Here is a 14,902-nt window from a genome sequence, read left to right on the forward strand (position 1 = left end):
AGAGGCCCGATCTGTGAAATACTGGTGAGTCACTATTAATAATTTCTTATGTGTCCAACCTCGTTCGTTGATTGTTAAAATTAATTCGGTAGTTCTAAATGCCATCATAATTATTTATAGGAAAACTTTCTATTTTTATTTCTCAAACAAATGTTTGGGCCTGAAAACAGTTTGGTATTATTTTCCTACTAAGGTTTGAACTTTGAGAGTGTTTACACACGAGAGAAAAGTGAGAAAATGTTCATGCCTGATTGACAAAGTGTATAAACTGTGTAGTGAGGGGTTTTACAGCTTTGAAACGTCTATAATAATTGTAAAAAATAACGTTGACTACGTTGTGGTTTCGCGTATTAGGGGCTATTTTTTAGAACGTAACTCCAGCGATTAATGAGGGACCACTGTAACACTTTATTGATTATATACTACAAAACAATTGATACGACGGCCGCTTTTGACGCTCTACTGGCACGCGTCGTGATTGGTGGAGTTCTTTTTCATTGCTGTCTTCCCGGCTTCCATGTCGTAAAATGAGGGTGTGTCTGAAGCAGAGTCTGAATATTTATGGGCGTGTTTATTATCATTACGATCGTTTCCACCCGCCGCATTTATCAAGATCACATCAGGCGTACGCCAGAAATGGGCAGGTGTGCACTGCTTGATACATGTCACGGCGACTTTGGTGTATTTCAAGTTTACGCCGTAAATTTACGCCACAAGAGCGCAACATTGATACATGAGGCGCAATGTGAGAGAGGAGTGAATGATAGCAGAGGGGAACCAGAAAAGGGAGGCAGGCTTTAACCAGAACTGTAGGAAGGGGTCCAGCTGACAGGTAGACGGCTTGGACTTCAGAGAGGGCACGAAGCTGGAAGGAAGAAAATGAATGAGTAGGTCGATGAAGTTCAACTGAGGTACGGACAGAGGAGTTTGGACTAAGATAATGATGGATCTTATGGATGTTTACATCAAGGAAGCACATAAGGGAGTTAGAGAAGGCAGTTGAGTGCAGGTGAGATGGCAGAGAGTCCAGGGGTTGGATGATATCACTGAAGAGTGAAAACAATGACTTGGTGTTACCTTCATTAGAACAGATTATTCCAGAGTAATAATTAGATTTGGTTTGATCGCTGCAAGTCCTCTGTAATGTAGTAAATTATTTTTGTTCATCTCTTTGTGAACAAGTCCAGTTTTTTATGCAGTCGCTAAAGTTTGCGACCTTTGGCTGAGGGTAAGGTGTAAACCGGGGGCAGAGAGAGAGAGGAGGAGACAGATCTGGTTTTTAACAGTGCAAAGGAGTTATGAATGCTGTGAAGTCCAGTGTTATACAGTAAAATCTGCATATAATAGATTGAGGTGGACCAGCAAATTTTGTCCGTTATAATCAAAAATCCATTATAGGTATAAAATGGACAAAATCTGTTATATGTATGTAACAGATTAGTTACAGTCAGGAGGTGCTGAATGATCTACAGGGAATCCTAAATAAGGGCCCGCCAGATTTAATGACCGGGTCAAAACTTTGTCTGAAAAAATAATCGCCTGCCTTAAATAAGCACCAGACATTATGTGCATTAAAAAGATTACATTTGAATGAGTCACTCTTTTTTCTAAGTCTGCTGTGTTGTGGTACCTTAAAATCCTTATGCTTCTCCAGCTCTGTAACTCCGTGGCCATGCGATGATGTCGACGTGTGTGTCACCCATTAAAGTTCTCTGTTGCGTTTTTATGTAATTTGCTGCAGGAACAGTGGCTTTTTCTGTATTAATGTGTCTCTTGACGAGCTCCACTTTTTTATACAATCATCAGCCTCCAAACTAATGGTACGGTATGTACGATCTCCTCTATGAATAGCGGGTCATTTGAGCATCTTTTACAACTTTGTGATGTGAAGTTTGCCAATTTGTGTACTTTTCTGCCAAATGTATTTGATCTATGATCGAAATGTAATCGGTAGGCACACTGGAAAAACTTTTACAGTATGACGGGAGAGGAAGGGGTGAAGCAGCAGCCCCGCAGAGAGCTGTGATCTAAAGCTCTTTGGTTCACCACACCCAGGGATATGTGTGAAATTTAACACCATATTACAGTGCAGACAACAAGCAGCATTTTGTTAATAATCACCGGACTTGACTTAAGCCCTGCCTCGTTTAGGTCCCGTGTCTGAGCATGGTTTGAAAAAATAAATGGGCGATCTTTTAATCAAGGAAGTACGGTACCCACTGTCCTCGAATCGGCCAGTGTCAGTGCTGAACGGCCCTGTCACACCTTGACGATTTAGCCAGAGTATGGCAACCGTATTAAAAATGCTAGCATAAGTCTAATAAGTTAAGGGTAAGTTCAGAGCATGTTGAAACATGCTGAAGCTCGCTGATGCACGTCCTAATAAGTTGAGCTCCTCAAAAAATTTTGGGCATGCTGAAAATTTTCAACACATACCAGCGTGTGACTCATACGTCCCGCACATGCGGGACATAAGTTGTAGGTAAGTTATGTGATTGCTGGCATACGTTTCTTGAAATTTACTCAATAAGTCTAATACATCCATTAATGCTGGCCACTGACTGGCTAAAACATGTGGTCCGTATGCAGAATGACTTTCATTCACATGGAAAAAATATAAAGTCTGAGCTGTTCATTTCAGTCTAATTCACCATCACAGATGGACATGAATACACATAAGGCTCCTGATTTTTGAAAATGATGTCTGAAAATACTTAGTTTGTGGCTGGAAATCTAGCGTTTTAAAGCAAGTCCCTCAGTGTTTTTTTTCTGCTCCAGGTGCATTTCTCATGTCAGTGCTGAGCTCTGAACATACAGAAGCACTGTGATGATTTAAACTTTTAAAGCGCCGTCACTGTGGTGTGATCATCAGACGACCCTGATCGATCAAACAGGGTGATCACACCTGATTCATGCGCTGTTTAAATATGTAACCCTAACTCTCCCACCGAATAAGGCTGTAACATAAAAAGTGGAAAAAGTGAAGCGCTGTGAATATTTTCTGGGTGCACTGCATAATGGAAAATACAATAAAAACTTCAATTGCAAAATAAATAAATAAATCACTATATCCACTCATGCATTCATCAATTAGCAATGACTGTTAACTGTTTGTTACTATAATACACTCGGTAACCTCGGCTGATCTCGCTGGGCTGTGTTCTGAGCAGCCAAGTCCTCCTGAGAAACACCGATCTGTGTATATGTTACTTTTTTTTGTTGTCGTCATTTTTAAGTCCTTCAAGCTGCTCCCATGCCTTTTTTAAACTGCCCCTAAATAAAGTGATTTTAATTGAATTCAAAAACGTGCGACATGTCCTTTAAATATTTTGTCCGTTACCAAATTAGTCAGGCTCCTGTGGAGTTGGGTTGCTAATGGGCAGATGATGTCCCATTTCCATGGAGGTTTGCTCTGAACAGAAGTATTTTTCTGGTTTACAGACAAATATGCTGTACTTCAGCAGAATTTGGTGGTCTGAAAGCATGACGTCATGTTTCCTCACTCGGGACAACTCCGCCACCTCTCCTCAACTTTGCTAAATGACAGACAGCGAGAAAGAGAGATAGAGTGCGCTGTCTATTTCTTCATGACATGGAGCTGTGCTTACTGTGTTGGGCCTTTCTCTGCTTGTGCTGGACTTTTGACCAATCAGAAAGCCAGAATGAACCATCAGACAGCTGCCGGGAAAATAAAAGGCACGCAGAGGACAAAACGGCAAACAGACATGCAAGCAGTGGGAAAGCACTCTGCCTGAACTCCCCTTAAAGATTTGAACATGCACAAAACTTTCTGATGAACTTGGCTGACATCAGCTGACAAGGAACGCATTTTGCAGATGGGAAAAGGACTTTTGTTGGACAAAAATTACATGAACGTATAGAATCAGTTCCTCATATGTTTCCTTAATTAGTCACAGTATGACTGGCTCTTAAAATACTCACCAGACGATGATTCTTCCTCATCTCACCTTTGGTCTAAAAGCAAAGAGAATGTTCACTGATGAGTCATATCTTCACAGATCAAAGCCTCTGGTAGTACATCAACACACTTACAGGATGTAGTTTTCCCGTGAGCAGCAGCAGTAGCGTACTCTTCCCAACACCATTTGGACCAACGATACAAACTACAGGAAACAATGAAATACGTTTATGCACCCTGTCAGCATCAATAGGACAATTGTTTGTTCAGACTGCCAGCAAAAGTCATATTTATGTTGACATCCAATTTTAATACAATTCCATGCTGCACATCTGAATAGTCAAAAGTCACAGGAAACTTTTTTTTCCCTTCAAATTTCAAGCCTCATTCCTAGGTGGTTTGAAATCAAATTCAAATTAAATTTTTGCAAATTATTTTTTGTCTGATCGCTCAGATCGGATTCCAGGTGTGTTGTGACTTTTCACTCCCCCGGTGAGCCTCTTGTGGCAAGAACTATACTCCCCCCCACAGCCACTGCCATTTAGGGTTCGCAAAGCTCCAGTCAGTTTTCACCCTGCTCCAATAAATAAGCAAAGTGCGCATCTCAGGCCATGCGGTGTATTGTGGGGAGGCTAGATTTTTCGATTACCAACCCAAAAGCTATGGCGGCAGAAAGCAGCGAGGAGTGCTGTGATTTGGATCATTTCAACCGCTGGAAAGTTGCCAATTTAAAGCGTTTTTGTAAGATCCGCGGATTGCCTGTTACAACCATGACTACGTACGGCAGTGGACAGAAATGGAAAGAAGAGCTGGTTGTGGTTGCGTGTGCTGCATCTGTACAGAAAGTACCGTTAGTGCCGACAAAGGAGGAAGAGTGAGCTGCTGTCGAAAATGACCGGTCCTTGTTGATAGTTGGAGACAAACAAATTTCTGACCCCTTGAAGGCAACTGACGGATGGTTAGACGAAGTCCAGAGACTGAAACTGTGGATATTGCAGAATATTTGCTAAGCAGGGATGAGAAATCGCTACTCCGCCGGCTTCATAATGACGACAATGATGGTGAGTCTCATATATAACCTCTTTGGTGTCACGTTTGTTTTGATAAGTTCACAGACATACAATGATATGTGCATGCATGCAGTTTATTTAGAGAACATGTCAATTTTACAATATTACGCGCCACGTCATTCATGGCGCGACATTACAGTCATAAGCCGATGCACGAAAACGGCGGCACGGTTTCAGGATATTGACAAAATAAATGTGTGCTAGAAACTTTCAATTTTAGTCCCTCTTTTACGTCCGCCTGGATCTTTCTTTTCTGTGGGGAAATTGTGTAGAATGAACGGAGGTTTACCACCACATTTCTTCTTTCCGTCTTTGTGTGGACTCGGCGGAGCTTTGCAATCGTGTGTTTTCAGCCAACTTTCAAGCCTATAAATTCCGTTCGAGCATTTGAAAACAGCACAATGTGCCCCTGTCATTATTGTATGCGTTGCTTAAGGCTTAAAGCCTTTGAAACAATCCCTGTAAGCCTTAACTTTTACAGTCCGCTAATGCTACTGTTTACGAAATTCAATGGGAGCGGTGTGAGTTTGGGAGCTGGAATTTTTGCCCCCGTTTGACCCACGCATGCGCAGATGCATTGCGCACTTCACTTATTCACTCACAGCTTGGTCTAAAAAGAAAAAGCATTCAGCATGGGGTGTTCTCACAAGGACGTGCTGTTACGTGCCTTTGTTCAGCTAAATGAGTCAGTGGGCTGGGAAATACGCACGCACGCGCACACACACACACACACACACACACACACACACACACACACACACACACACACACACACACACACACACACACACACAAAAAAGCCCAAACTGAGCAGTAAAAATCAAGTTTACTGGGGTGACTGGCATGAGAAAAGGAGCGAGAGAGTGAGGGATCAAGATGATGCCCCAGGATTTTTCCCCTCTTTCCCCTCTATACCACTCAATGCTTTGCCCACACACCCTGCTGGGAGCAATGACGTAAGATGACGTAACATGTGAATTTCTCCACTGTGAGATCAATAAAGTCTTATCTTATTACCATAGCAACCGATGTGGATAAGATGGAAAATGAGGATTGCCACATGGACACAGTCAATCAGCAGGATCAAATTTGTATCACATTTGCAATAAATCTGATTTGAACTGGCAGACTGAACAAAGACTCCCAATGGAACCAAGATCACCTGAGCCAACCCAGCTGTGAAGTGTTTTTAAACCAAGAAACCATCTTGTGTGTGTGTCTGCGTGTGTGCGCAACCCTCTGTGTGCGCTTGCCTGTCTGAGAGCGCATGTGAGTGCCTTTGTATGTGCGTGTATGCAGGTGCATCTCGTATTATGACATTTTTTATTAGGCATTTCAACAAGTGAAAAATTCTTGACTCATGACATACAAAATATTTCAAGCATCTTTTTTGTCTGTATTGTTGGTCTGGCGTCTCCCACCTTCCTCTTGACAATATCCGACAGAGAATCTATGATGTATTGTCTAAGGAACCAATTACGTACAGTAATACCACGATTAGAAAACCAGTTCCTAGTAGTTTTGGTACTGTAGGCAGTTGCCACGTCCAGCTCGAAAAGGAAATCAACATCTCCATGAAGTTGTCAGCACATGGAAGCATGAAGTGCTCTAAAATCTCCTGGCAGATTGCAGCATCGACTTCGGACCAGATAAAACACAGTGAACCAACACCAGCAGATGATATGGTGCCCCAAATCACAGACAGTGGAAACATCACACTGGACTTCAAGCAGTTTGGAATGTGTCCCTCCCACTCTTTCTCCAGGGTCTGGGAGCTGGATTTCCAAATGAAGTCACAAATTTACTTTCACCTGAAAAGAGGACTTTAAACTTTGGAGCAACAGTCCAGCTCTTCATTCATGGTTAGCACTGCTGCCTCACAGCAAGGAGGTCATGGGATCACTTCCCACCTGGTCCTTTCTCTGTGGAGTTTGCATGTTCGACCCATGTCTGTGTGGGTTTCCTTTCACTATCAAAAACGTGTTAATTTAGGGTCTGCTCCTTTCTCTGGCCCTGACAAAGGCAACGTCTCTCCATCCGCAGTTGGTCACCAGGTGCTGGACTGTGACGGCCCACTGCTCCTATTGGCTGGATTGTGTTTAACTGTAATTAGGATGGTTAAATGCTTTACGTATTCATCAATGATAATACAGGCTGTTCTTTTTCTTCTTAGTCCAAGTAAGATCCCCAGTCCACTCCTTGTGGAGCTCCCCCAAGTTCTTGAATCAGCTTTGCTTGTCAATCTTTTCAAGGATGCCGTCATCCCTGTTGCTTGTGCGTCTTTTCAGACTTTTCCCTCCAGTCAACTTTCCATTAATATGCCTTGATCCTGCACTCTGTCAACAGCCAGCCCTCTCAGCAATAACCTTCTACATCTTAACGTCACTGCGGAGAACCTGACGGTGGTCCTGTGTGTATTGAGAAGGTGATAGTCTAGTGGTTAAGTGCTGGGCCTGAGACTCGGTTCAAATCCCAGCCTTACTGGAAAAATCACTAAGGGTCCTTGGGCAAGGTTCTTAATCCCCTAGTTGCTCCCGGTGTGTAGTGAGCACCTTGTATGGCAGCACCCTGATATTGGGGTGAATGTGTGGCATTATTGTAAAGCGCTTTGAGCGTCTGATGCAGACGGAGAAGCGCTATACAAATGCAGTCCATTTACCATTTACTGAACCAGGCTGAGACTGGTGGAAGTAACTGATGCGGTGCGGTACAGGTCAGTTTCAGCAAAGCGGCAAATGCAAAGGCGAGAATTTGTACTTCCATGACAGGCCGCTCGGTAGAAACGCACTCAGGCTGTATGTTATTCTATTGAAATCAGCTGGTTTCAGCCAGCTGGTAGCTAGCATAGCCTGGAACAATGCAAATATATACACCAAGCTGACCTGAAATGAACCATTGTACAATAAATTGACTTTACTGAAGAGTCTGACTCCTTTGATAAGTGACCAAATTACATGTATTTGTATCAAGTTCAGCGATTCTTTCACCGACCAAAAACAGGCACCAGAGGTCGCTGGGGTACTGCTAGACCTTGAGAATTCTGCAGAAAGAGTGACTTTAAACTAAATATTTAAATATTTTGAGATATGCATTTTCAATTTCTGGATGTGTAGGCTCTAATTAGCAAAATTTGAATAAAAAAAATGCTTGAAACATTTTATTTTATATGTTATGAGTCTAGAATATAAAAAAAGTCTTCAAATATGAGAAACAAATTTGAATCTTTTCCACAATATTTAATTTCAGCCCCACCTCTCTCCAGCTGGTATGCATGCATTACTCAGCAAAAACAGCTATCTTATTAGCTATTGGGGGTCTAAAATATAATTAATTTGAACATCTGACCCTCCGCTCTGCCCAGTACACTACCTATAGCCAAGGTCGGAAGAATAAAAATCAACCATGCTATTTTGTTAGCGTATGTAAGTCCGTGGGCCCATATTCTGATTTCTAAGATGAATTTGGTGAGTTTATATCTAATTTGGCAACCCGTGCAGATAATATTCTGATTGTTGGTGACTTCAACATTCATATAAATAAGCCTTATGACCCCCTCTGCAAATCATTTATGATGATTATGGATGTTTTAAGATTCCAGCAATGCATTCAGGGTTCAACACACATTAGTGGAAATACCCTGGATTTGGTTCTCGTTTTTGGTATTAATGTCACACCATGCCTCTTGCGTCAGTGGTCTCCGATCACTCACTTATTAAGATTACAGTCTCACTGGTGTGTTTACTGGAAGAAGAATCTTATTTGTCATTGCAGCAACACATCAACTATTCAACTACAACTGAACTTGGAGCCAGGCTCCCTGATATCTGCTCAAGGAAGCCCTACCATTATTTAATGCTTCGATCTTAAATATGATCAATCTATCTTTGTTAGTTGGCTATGTACCACAGGCTTTTAAGGTGGCAGTAATTAAACCATTACTTAAAAAGCCATCACGTGACCCAGCTATCTTAGCTAATTATAGGCCAATCTCCAACCTTCCTTTTCTCTCAAAAATTCTTGAAAGGGTAGTTGTAAAACAGCTAACTGATCATCTGCAGAGGAATGGTCTATTTGAAGAGTTTCAGTCAGGTTTTAGAATTCATCATAGTACAGAAACAGCATTAGTGAAGGTTACAAATGATCTTCTTATGGCCTCGGACAGTGGACTCATCTCTGTGCTTGTTCTGTTAGACCTCAGTGCTGCTTTTGATACTGTTGACCATAAAATTTTATTACAGAGATTAGAGCATGCCATAGGTATTAAAGGCACTGCGCTGCGGTGGTTTGAATCATATTGTCTAATAGATTACAATTTGTTCATGTAAATGGGGAATCTTCTTCACAGACTAAAGTTAATTATGGAGTTCCACAAGGTTCTGTGCTAGGACCAATTTTATTCACTTTATATATGCTTCCCTTAGGCAGTATTATTAGACGGTATTGCTTAAATTTTCATTGTTACGCAGATGATACCCAGCTTTATCTATCCATGAAGCCAGAGGACACACACCAATTAGCTAAACTGCAGGATTGTCTTACAGACATAAAGACATGGATGACCTCTAATTTCCTGCTTTTAAACTCAGATAAAACTGAAGTTATTGTACTTGGCCCACAAATCTTAGAAACATGGTGTCTAACCAGATCCTTACTCTGGATGGCATTACCCTGACCTCTAGTAATACTGTGAGAAATCTTGGAGTCATTTTTGATCAGGATATGTCATTCAAAGCGCATATTAAACAAATATGTAGGACTGCTTTTTGCATTTACGCAATATCTCTAAAATCTGAAAGGTCTTGTCTCAGAGTGATGCTGAAAAACTAATTCATGCATTTATTTCCTCTAGGCTGGACTATTGTAATTCATTATTATCAGGTTGTCCTAAAAGTTCCCTAAAAAGCCTTCAGTTAATTCAAAATGCTGCAGCTAGAGTACTGACGGGGACTAGAAGGAGAGAGCATATCTCACCCATATTGGCCTCTCTCATTGGCTTCCTATTAATTCTAGAATAGAATTTAAAATTCTTCTTCTTACTTATAAGGTTTGAATAATCAGGTCCCATCTTATCTTAGGGACCTCGTAGTACCATATCACCCCAATAGAGCGTTTCGCTCTCAGACTGCAGGCTTACTTGTAGTTCCTAGGGTTTGTAAGAGTAGAATGGGAGGCAGAACCTTCAGCTTTCAGGCTCCTCTCCTGTGGAACCAGCTCCCAATTCAGATCAGGGAGACAGACACCCTCTCTACTTTTAAGATTAGGCTTAAAACTTTCCTTTTTGCTAAAGCTTATAGTTAGGGCTGGATCAGGTGACCCTGAACCATCCCTTAGTTATGCTGCTATAGACGTAGACTGCTGGGGGGTTCCCATGATGCACTGTTTTTCTCTTTTTGCTCTGTATGCACCACTCTGCATTTAATCATTAGTGATCGATCTCTGCTCCCCTCCACAGCATGTCTTTTTCCTGGTTCTCTCCCTCAGCCCCAACCAGTCCCAGCAGAAGACTGCCCCTCCCTGAGCCTGGTTCTGCTGGAGGTTTCTTCCTGTTAAAAGGCAGTTTTTCCTTCCCACTGTAGCCAAGTGCTTGCTCACAGGGGGTCGTTTTGACCGTTGGGGTTTTACATAATTATTGTATGGCCTTGCCTTACAATATAAAGCGCCTTGGGGCAACTGTTTGTTGTGATTTGGCGCTATATAAAAAAATTGATTGAATTGATTGACTGATATCTTAGTGTCACTTTTGGAAAATAACTATTCAGTAGACAGTCTTGTGGACAGCTTAAACTCAGCACTCAACCTCACTCGACATGATTGCTCCACCTATATTATTAAAATCTGCCCCCCGACCCACAAAAACACAATCGCATTGGTTCAATGATTACTTACATGGCCTCAAGCATAAGGAACGAAATGCTTGAACAAAATGGCATTGTTCAAAACTAAAAGTATTCCACCTTGCGTGGGACGATACTATTCTAGACTATTAGCATGCAAAGTGGGCCTATTATGCCAATTTAACCAACAAAAACAAGTATAAATCAAGGTTCCTGTTCGACATACTGGCAACACTTATTCATGGACAACCACCTGTAAATCTCTCTCAGCCCAAGATTTCTTAGATTACTTTGAGAAGAAAATAGATGACATTAGATTAAATATATCCTAGCATGCCTTAATCCAACCAGTACACCCTGTTATCGAGGTGGGTGCCATCACTGATAAATTACCTAAATTTACTGAATTTGATCGTATTTCACTGGGCATGCTGAAGAAACTTGTAATTTCTAATAAAAGTCTTTTTCTTTGTCTTTCCGCTGTTCCCGTTAGGGGTTGCCACAGCAGAACAATCATTTCCATCTCACCCTGTCCTCTGTATCTTCCTCTGTCACACCAACCACCTGCATGTCCTCTCTCAGCACATCCATGAACCTCCTCTTGGTACTCCCCTCTTCTCCTCCTGCCTGGTGGCTCCATCCTCAGCATCCTTCTCCCTATATACCCTGGGTCCCTCCTCTGCACATGTCCAAACCATCTCAATCTCGCCTCTCTGACTTGGTCTCCAAACCGTCCCACCTGAGCTGTCCCTCTGATATGTTCATTCCTAATCTGTCCATTCTTGTTCACTCCCAAAGAGAATCTCAACATCTTCAGCTCTGCCACCTCCAGCTCTGCCTCCTGTCTTTTTGTTAGTGCCACTGTCTCTAAACCATACAACATAGCTGGTCTCACTACTGTTTTGTAAACTTTCCCCTTCACCCTTGCTGATATTCTTCGGTCACAAATCACTCCTGCCACCTTTCTCCACCCTGCCTGCACTCTCTTCTTCACCTCTCTACCATACTCTCCATTACTTTGAACAGTTGACCCAAATATTTAAACTCATCTACTTTCACCACTTCTACTCCTTGTAACTGCACTATTCCACTGGGCTCCCTCTCATTCACACACATGTACTCAGTCTTGCTTCTACTGACGTTCATTCCCCTTCTCTCCAAAGCATATCTCCACCTCTCCAGACTAGACTCAACTTGCTCTCCACTCTCACTACAGATCACAATGTCATCTGCAAACATCATAGTCGATGGGGACTCCTGTCTGATCTCATCCGTCAACCTGTCCATCACCACTGCAAACAAGAAAGGACTCAGAGCTGATCCTTGGTGTAATCCCACCTCCACCTTGAATGAGTCTGTCATTCCGACTGCGCATCTCACCGCTGTCACACTATTCTTGTACATGTCCTGCACTACCCTAACATACTTCTCTGCCACTCCAGACTTCCTCATACAATACCACAGCTCTTCTCTTGGCACCCTGTCATAAGCTTTTTCTAAGTCCACAAACACACAATGTAACTCTTTGTCGTCCTCTGTACTTTTCCAACAGTATTCTCAGAGCAAACATTGCATCTGTAGTGCTCTTTCTCGGCATGAAACCATATTGCTGCTCACAGATCTTCACCTGTTTTCTAAGCCTAGCTTCTACTACTCTTTCCCATAACTTCATGCTGTGGCTGATCAGCTTTATGCCTCTGTAGTTACTGCAGCTCTGCACATCACCCTTGTTCTTGAAAATAGGAACCAGCACACTTCGTCTCCACTCCTCAGGCATGCTCTCACTTTCCAAGATTTTATTAAACAATCTGGTTAGAAACTCTACTGCCATCTCTCCTAAACATTTCCATGCCTCCACTGGAATGTCATCTGGACCGACTGCCTTTCCACTCGTCATCCTCCTCATAGCAGCCCTCACTTCTTCCTTGCTAATCTCTTGTACTTCCTGATTTACTCTCACCACATCATCCAGCCTTTTCTCTCGCTCATTTTCTTTATTCATCAACTCTTCAAAATATTCCCTCCACCTTCTCAGCACACACTCCTCACTTGTCAGCACATTACCATGTGCATCTTTTACCACCCTAATCTGCTACACATCCTTTCCAGCTCTGTCCCTTTGTCTGGCCAATCGGTACAAGTCCTTTTCTCCTTCCTTGCTATTCAACTTCTTGTACAGCTCGCAATATGCCTTTTCCTTTGCTTTTGCCACTTCTCTTTTCACCTTACGCCGCATCTCCTTGTACGCCTGTCTACTTTCTTCATCTCTCTGACTATCCCAAAACTTTTTCGCCAACCTCTTTCTCCTTATGTTTTCCTGGACCTCTTCATTCCACCACCAAGTTTCCTTGTCTTCCTTCCACTGTCCAGATGTCATACCCAGTACTGTCCTAGCTGTCTCCCTCACCACATCTGCAGTACTTTTCCAGTTGTCGAAAATTGCTTCCCCTCCAACCAGTGCTTCTCTCACCTGCTCGCTAAATTTCACACAACAGTCTTCCTCCTTCAGCTTCCACCATCTGATCCTTTGTTGAGCTCTCACTCTCTTCTTCTTCTTTACCTCTAAAGTCATCCTACAAACAACCATCCTGTGCTGTCTAGTGACACTCTCTCCTACTACCACCTTACAGTCTGTGATTTCTTTTAGCTTGCATCTCCTATAAAGAATGTAGTCCACCTGTGTGCACCTTCCTCCACTCTTATATGTTACCCTGTGCTCCTCCCTTTTCTTAAAGTAGGTATTCACCACAGCCATTTCCATCCTTTTTGGAAAATCAACTACCATCTGTCCTTCCCCATTCCTATCATTGATACCATATCTACCCATTACTTCCTCATCACCTCTGTTCCCTTCACCAACATGCCCATTGAAGTCTGCTCCTATCACCCCTCTTTCATGCTTGGGCACACTCTCCACCACCTCATCTAACACACTCCAGAAATCTTCTTTGTCCTTCATCTCAAAACCAACCTGTGGGGCATATGCACTGATGATATTCATCATCACCCCTTCAATTTCCAACTTCACACTCATCACCCTGTCAGACACTTGCTTAACCTCCAACACACTTAACATACTCTTCCTTTAAAATGACCCCAACACCATTTCTCTTCCTGTCCTCACCATGGTACAACAACTTGTATCCACCGCCGATGCTCCTGCTCTTACTTCCTTTCCACTTGGTCTCTTGCACACACAATATGTCTACCTTTCTCCTCTCCATCATATCAGCCAATAAATATCAGCCAATTCTAATAAAAGTACAACCTGCTTATTCAACCCTATACCAACAAAACTATTTAAGGACCTGTGGCCCACTCTTGGGCCTATTATGTTGGAAATTATTAATCTGTCATTAACCTCAGGGTCTGTTCCTAAATGTTTCAAATCTGCAGTGATTAAACCACTACTTAAGAAATCTAATCTTGACCCTAGTGTACTGAAAAATTTTAGGCAGATATTAAATCTATCATTTTGTTCTAAAATGCTATGTTGATGATACTAAGTTATACATGCCGATAACTGCTGGTAATCTCATCCACATAAAATCCTTAGAGGATTGCCTTGTGTCAGAGAAAAGCTGGATGGCCAGCAATTTCATACTTTTAAACTCAGACAAGACCAAAATGACGGTTCTTGGTCCAGCTAACATGCATCACACTAACAAAGTGATGAACCTTGGGGTGATTTTTGATCCCACAGTCCTTTGACCTAGACATTAGAGATACTACGAGGACTGTTTTGTTCCACCTGCAAAATATACCTAAGATTTGTCCCATCCAGTCTATTGGACCATGATTCATGCATTTGTCTTTTCTAGACTGGATTACCGCAATCCAGCATTAGGGGTCTCCAACTGGTTCGAAATGCTGCTGTCAGACCTTCAGTCCCCTTAGCTGTAAATGGGTACCAGCCTCAGATGGGGAAGTAGCACGTGTCAGACTAGATCTCATTGGGAAATTCTGAAATTAAGTGAATGCTCTGAAGTCAGGGTGCAAAGCAACTGATGTAGGAGGGGATTTGGGAAAGAGGCATGACCCCCATGCCAAAAAATACAATTTTAAAATTTCAAACTTGA

The 14,902-nt window shown here is 42.3% G+C and overlaps 1 protein-coding gene across 1 annotated transcript in view; it reads right to left on the reverse strand.

Moving 5' to 3' along the window:
• The window catches only part of abcf1 (ATP-binding cassette, sub-family F (GCN20), member 1), a 100,398-nt gene that overhangs the window by 8,785 nt on the left and 76,711 nt on the right, over positions 1-14,902 (reverse strand). The window contains exons 21-22 of the mRNA XM_034160527.1: positions 4,054-4,124; positions 3,943-3,975 (exon numbers count right to left, since the gene is read on the reverse strand). Coding sequence (XP_034016418.1) covers positions 3,943-3,975; positions 4,054-4,124 — 104 coding nt within the window. The remainder of the gene's footprint in view (positions 1-3,942; positions 3,976-4,053; positions 4,125-14,902) is intronic.

This window comes from Thalassophryne amazonica, chromosome 20 (assembly GCF_902500255.1).
Source record: "Thalassophryne amazonica chromosome 20, fThaAma1.1, whole genome shotgun sequence".
Lineage (NCBI taxonomy): Eukaryota > Metazoa > Chordata > Actinopteri > Batrachoidiformes > Batrachoididae > Thalassophryne > Thalassophryne amazonica.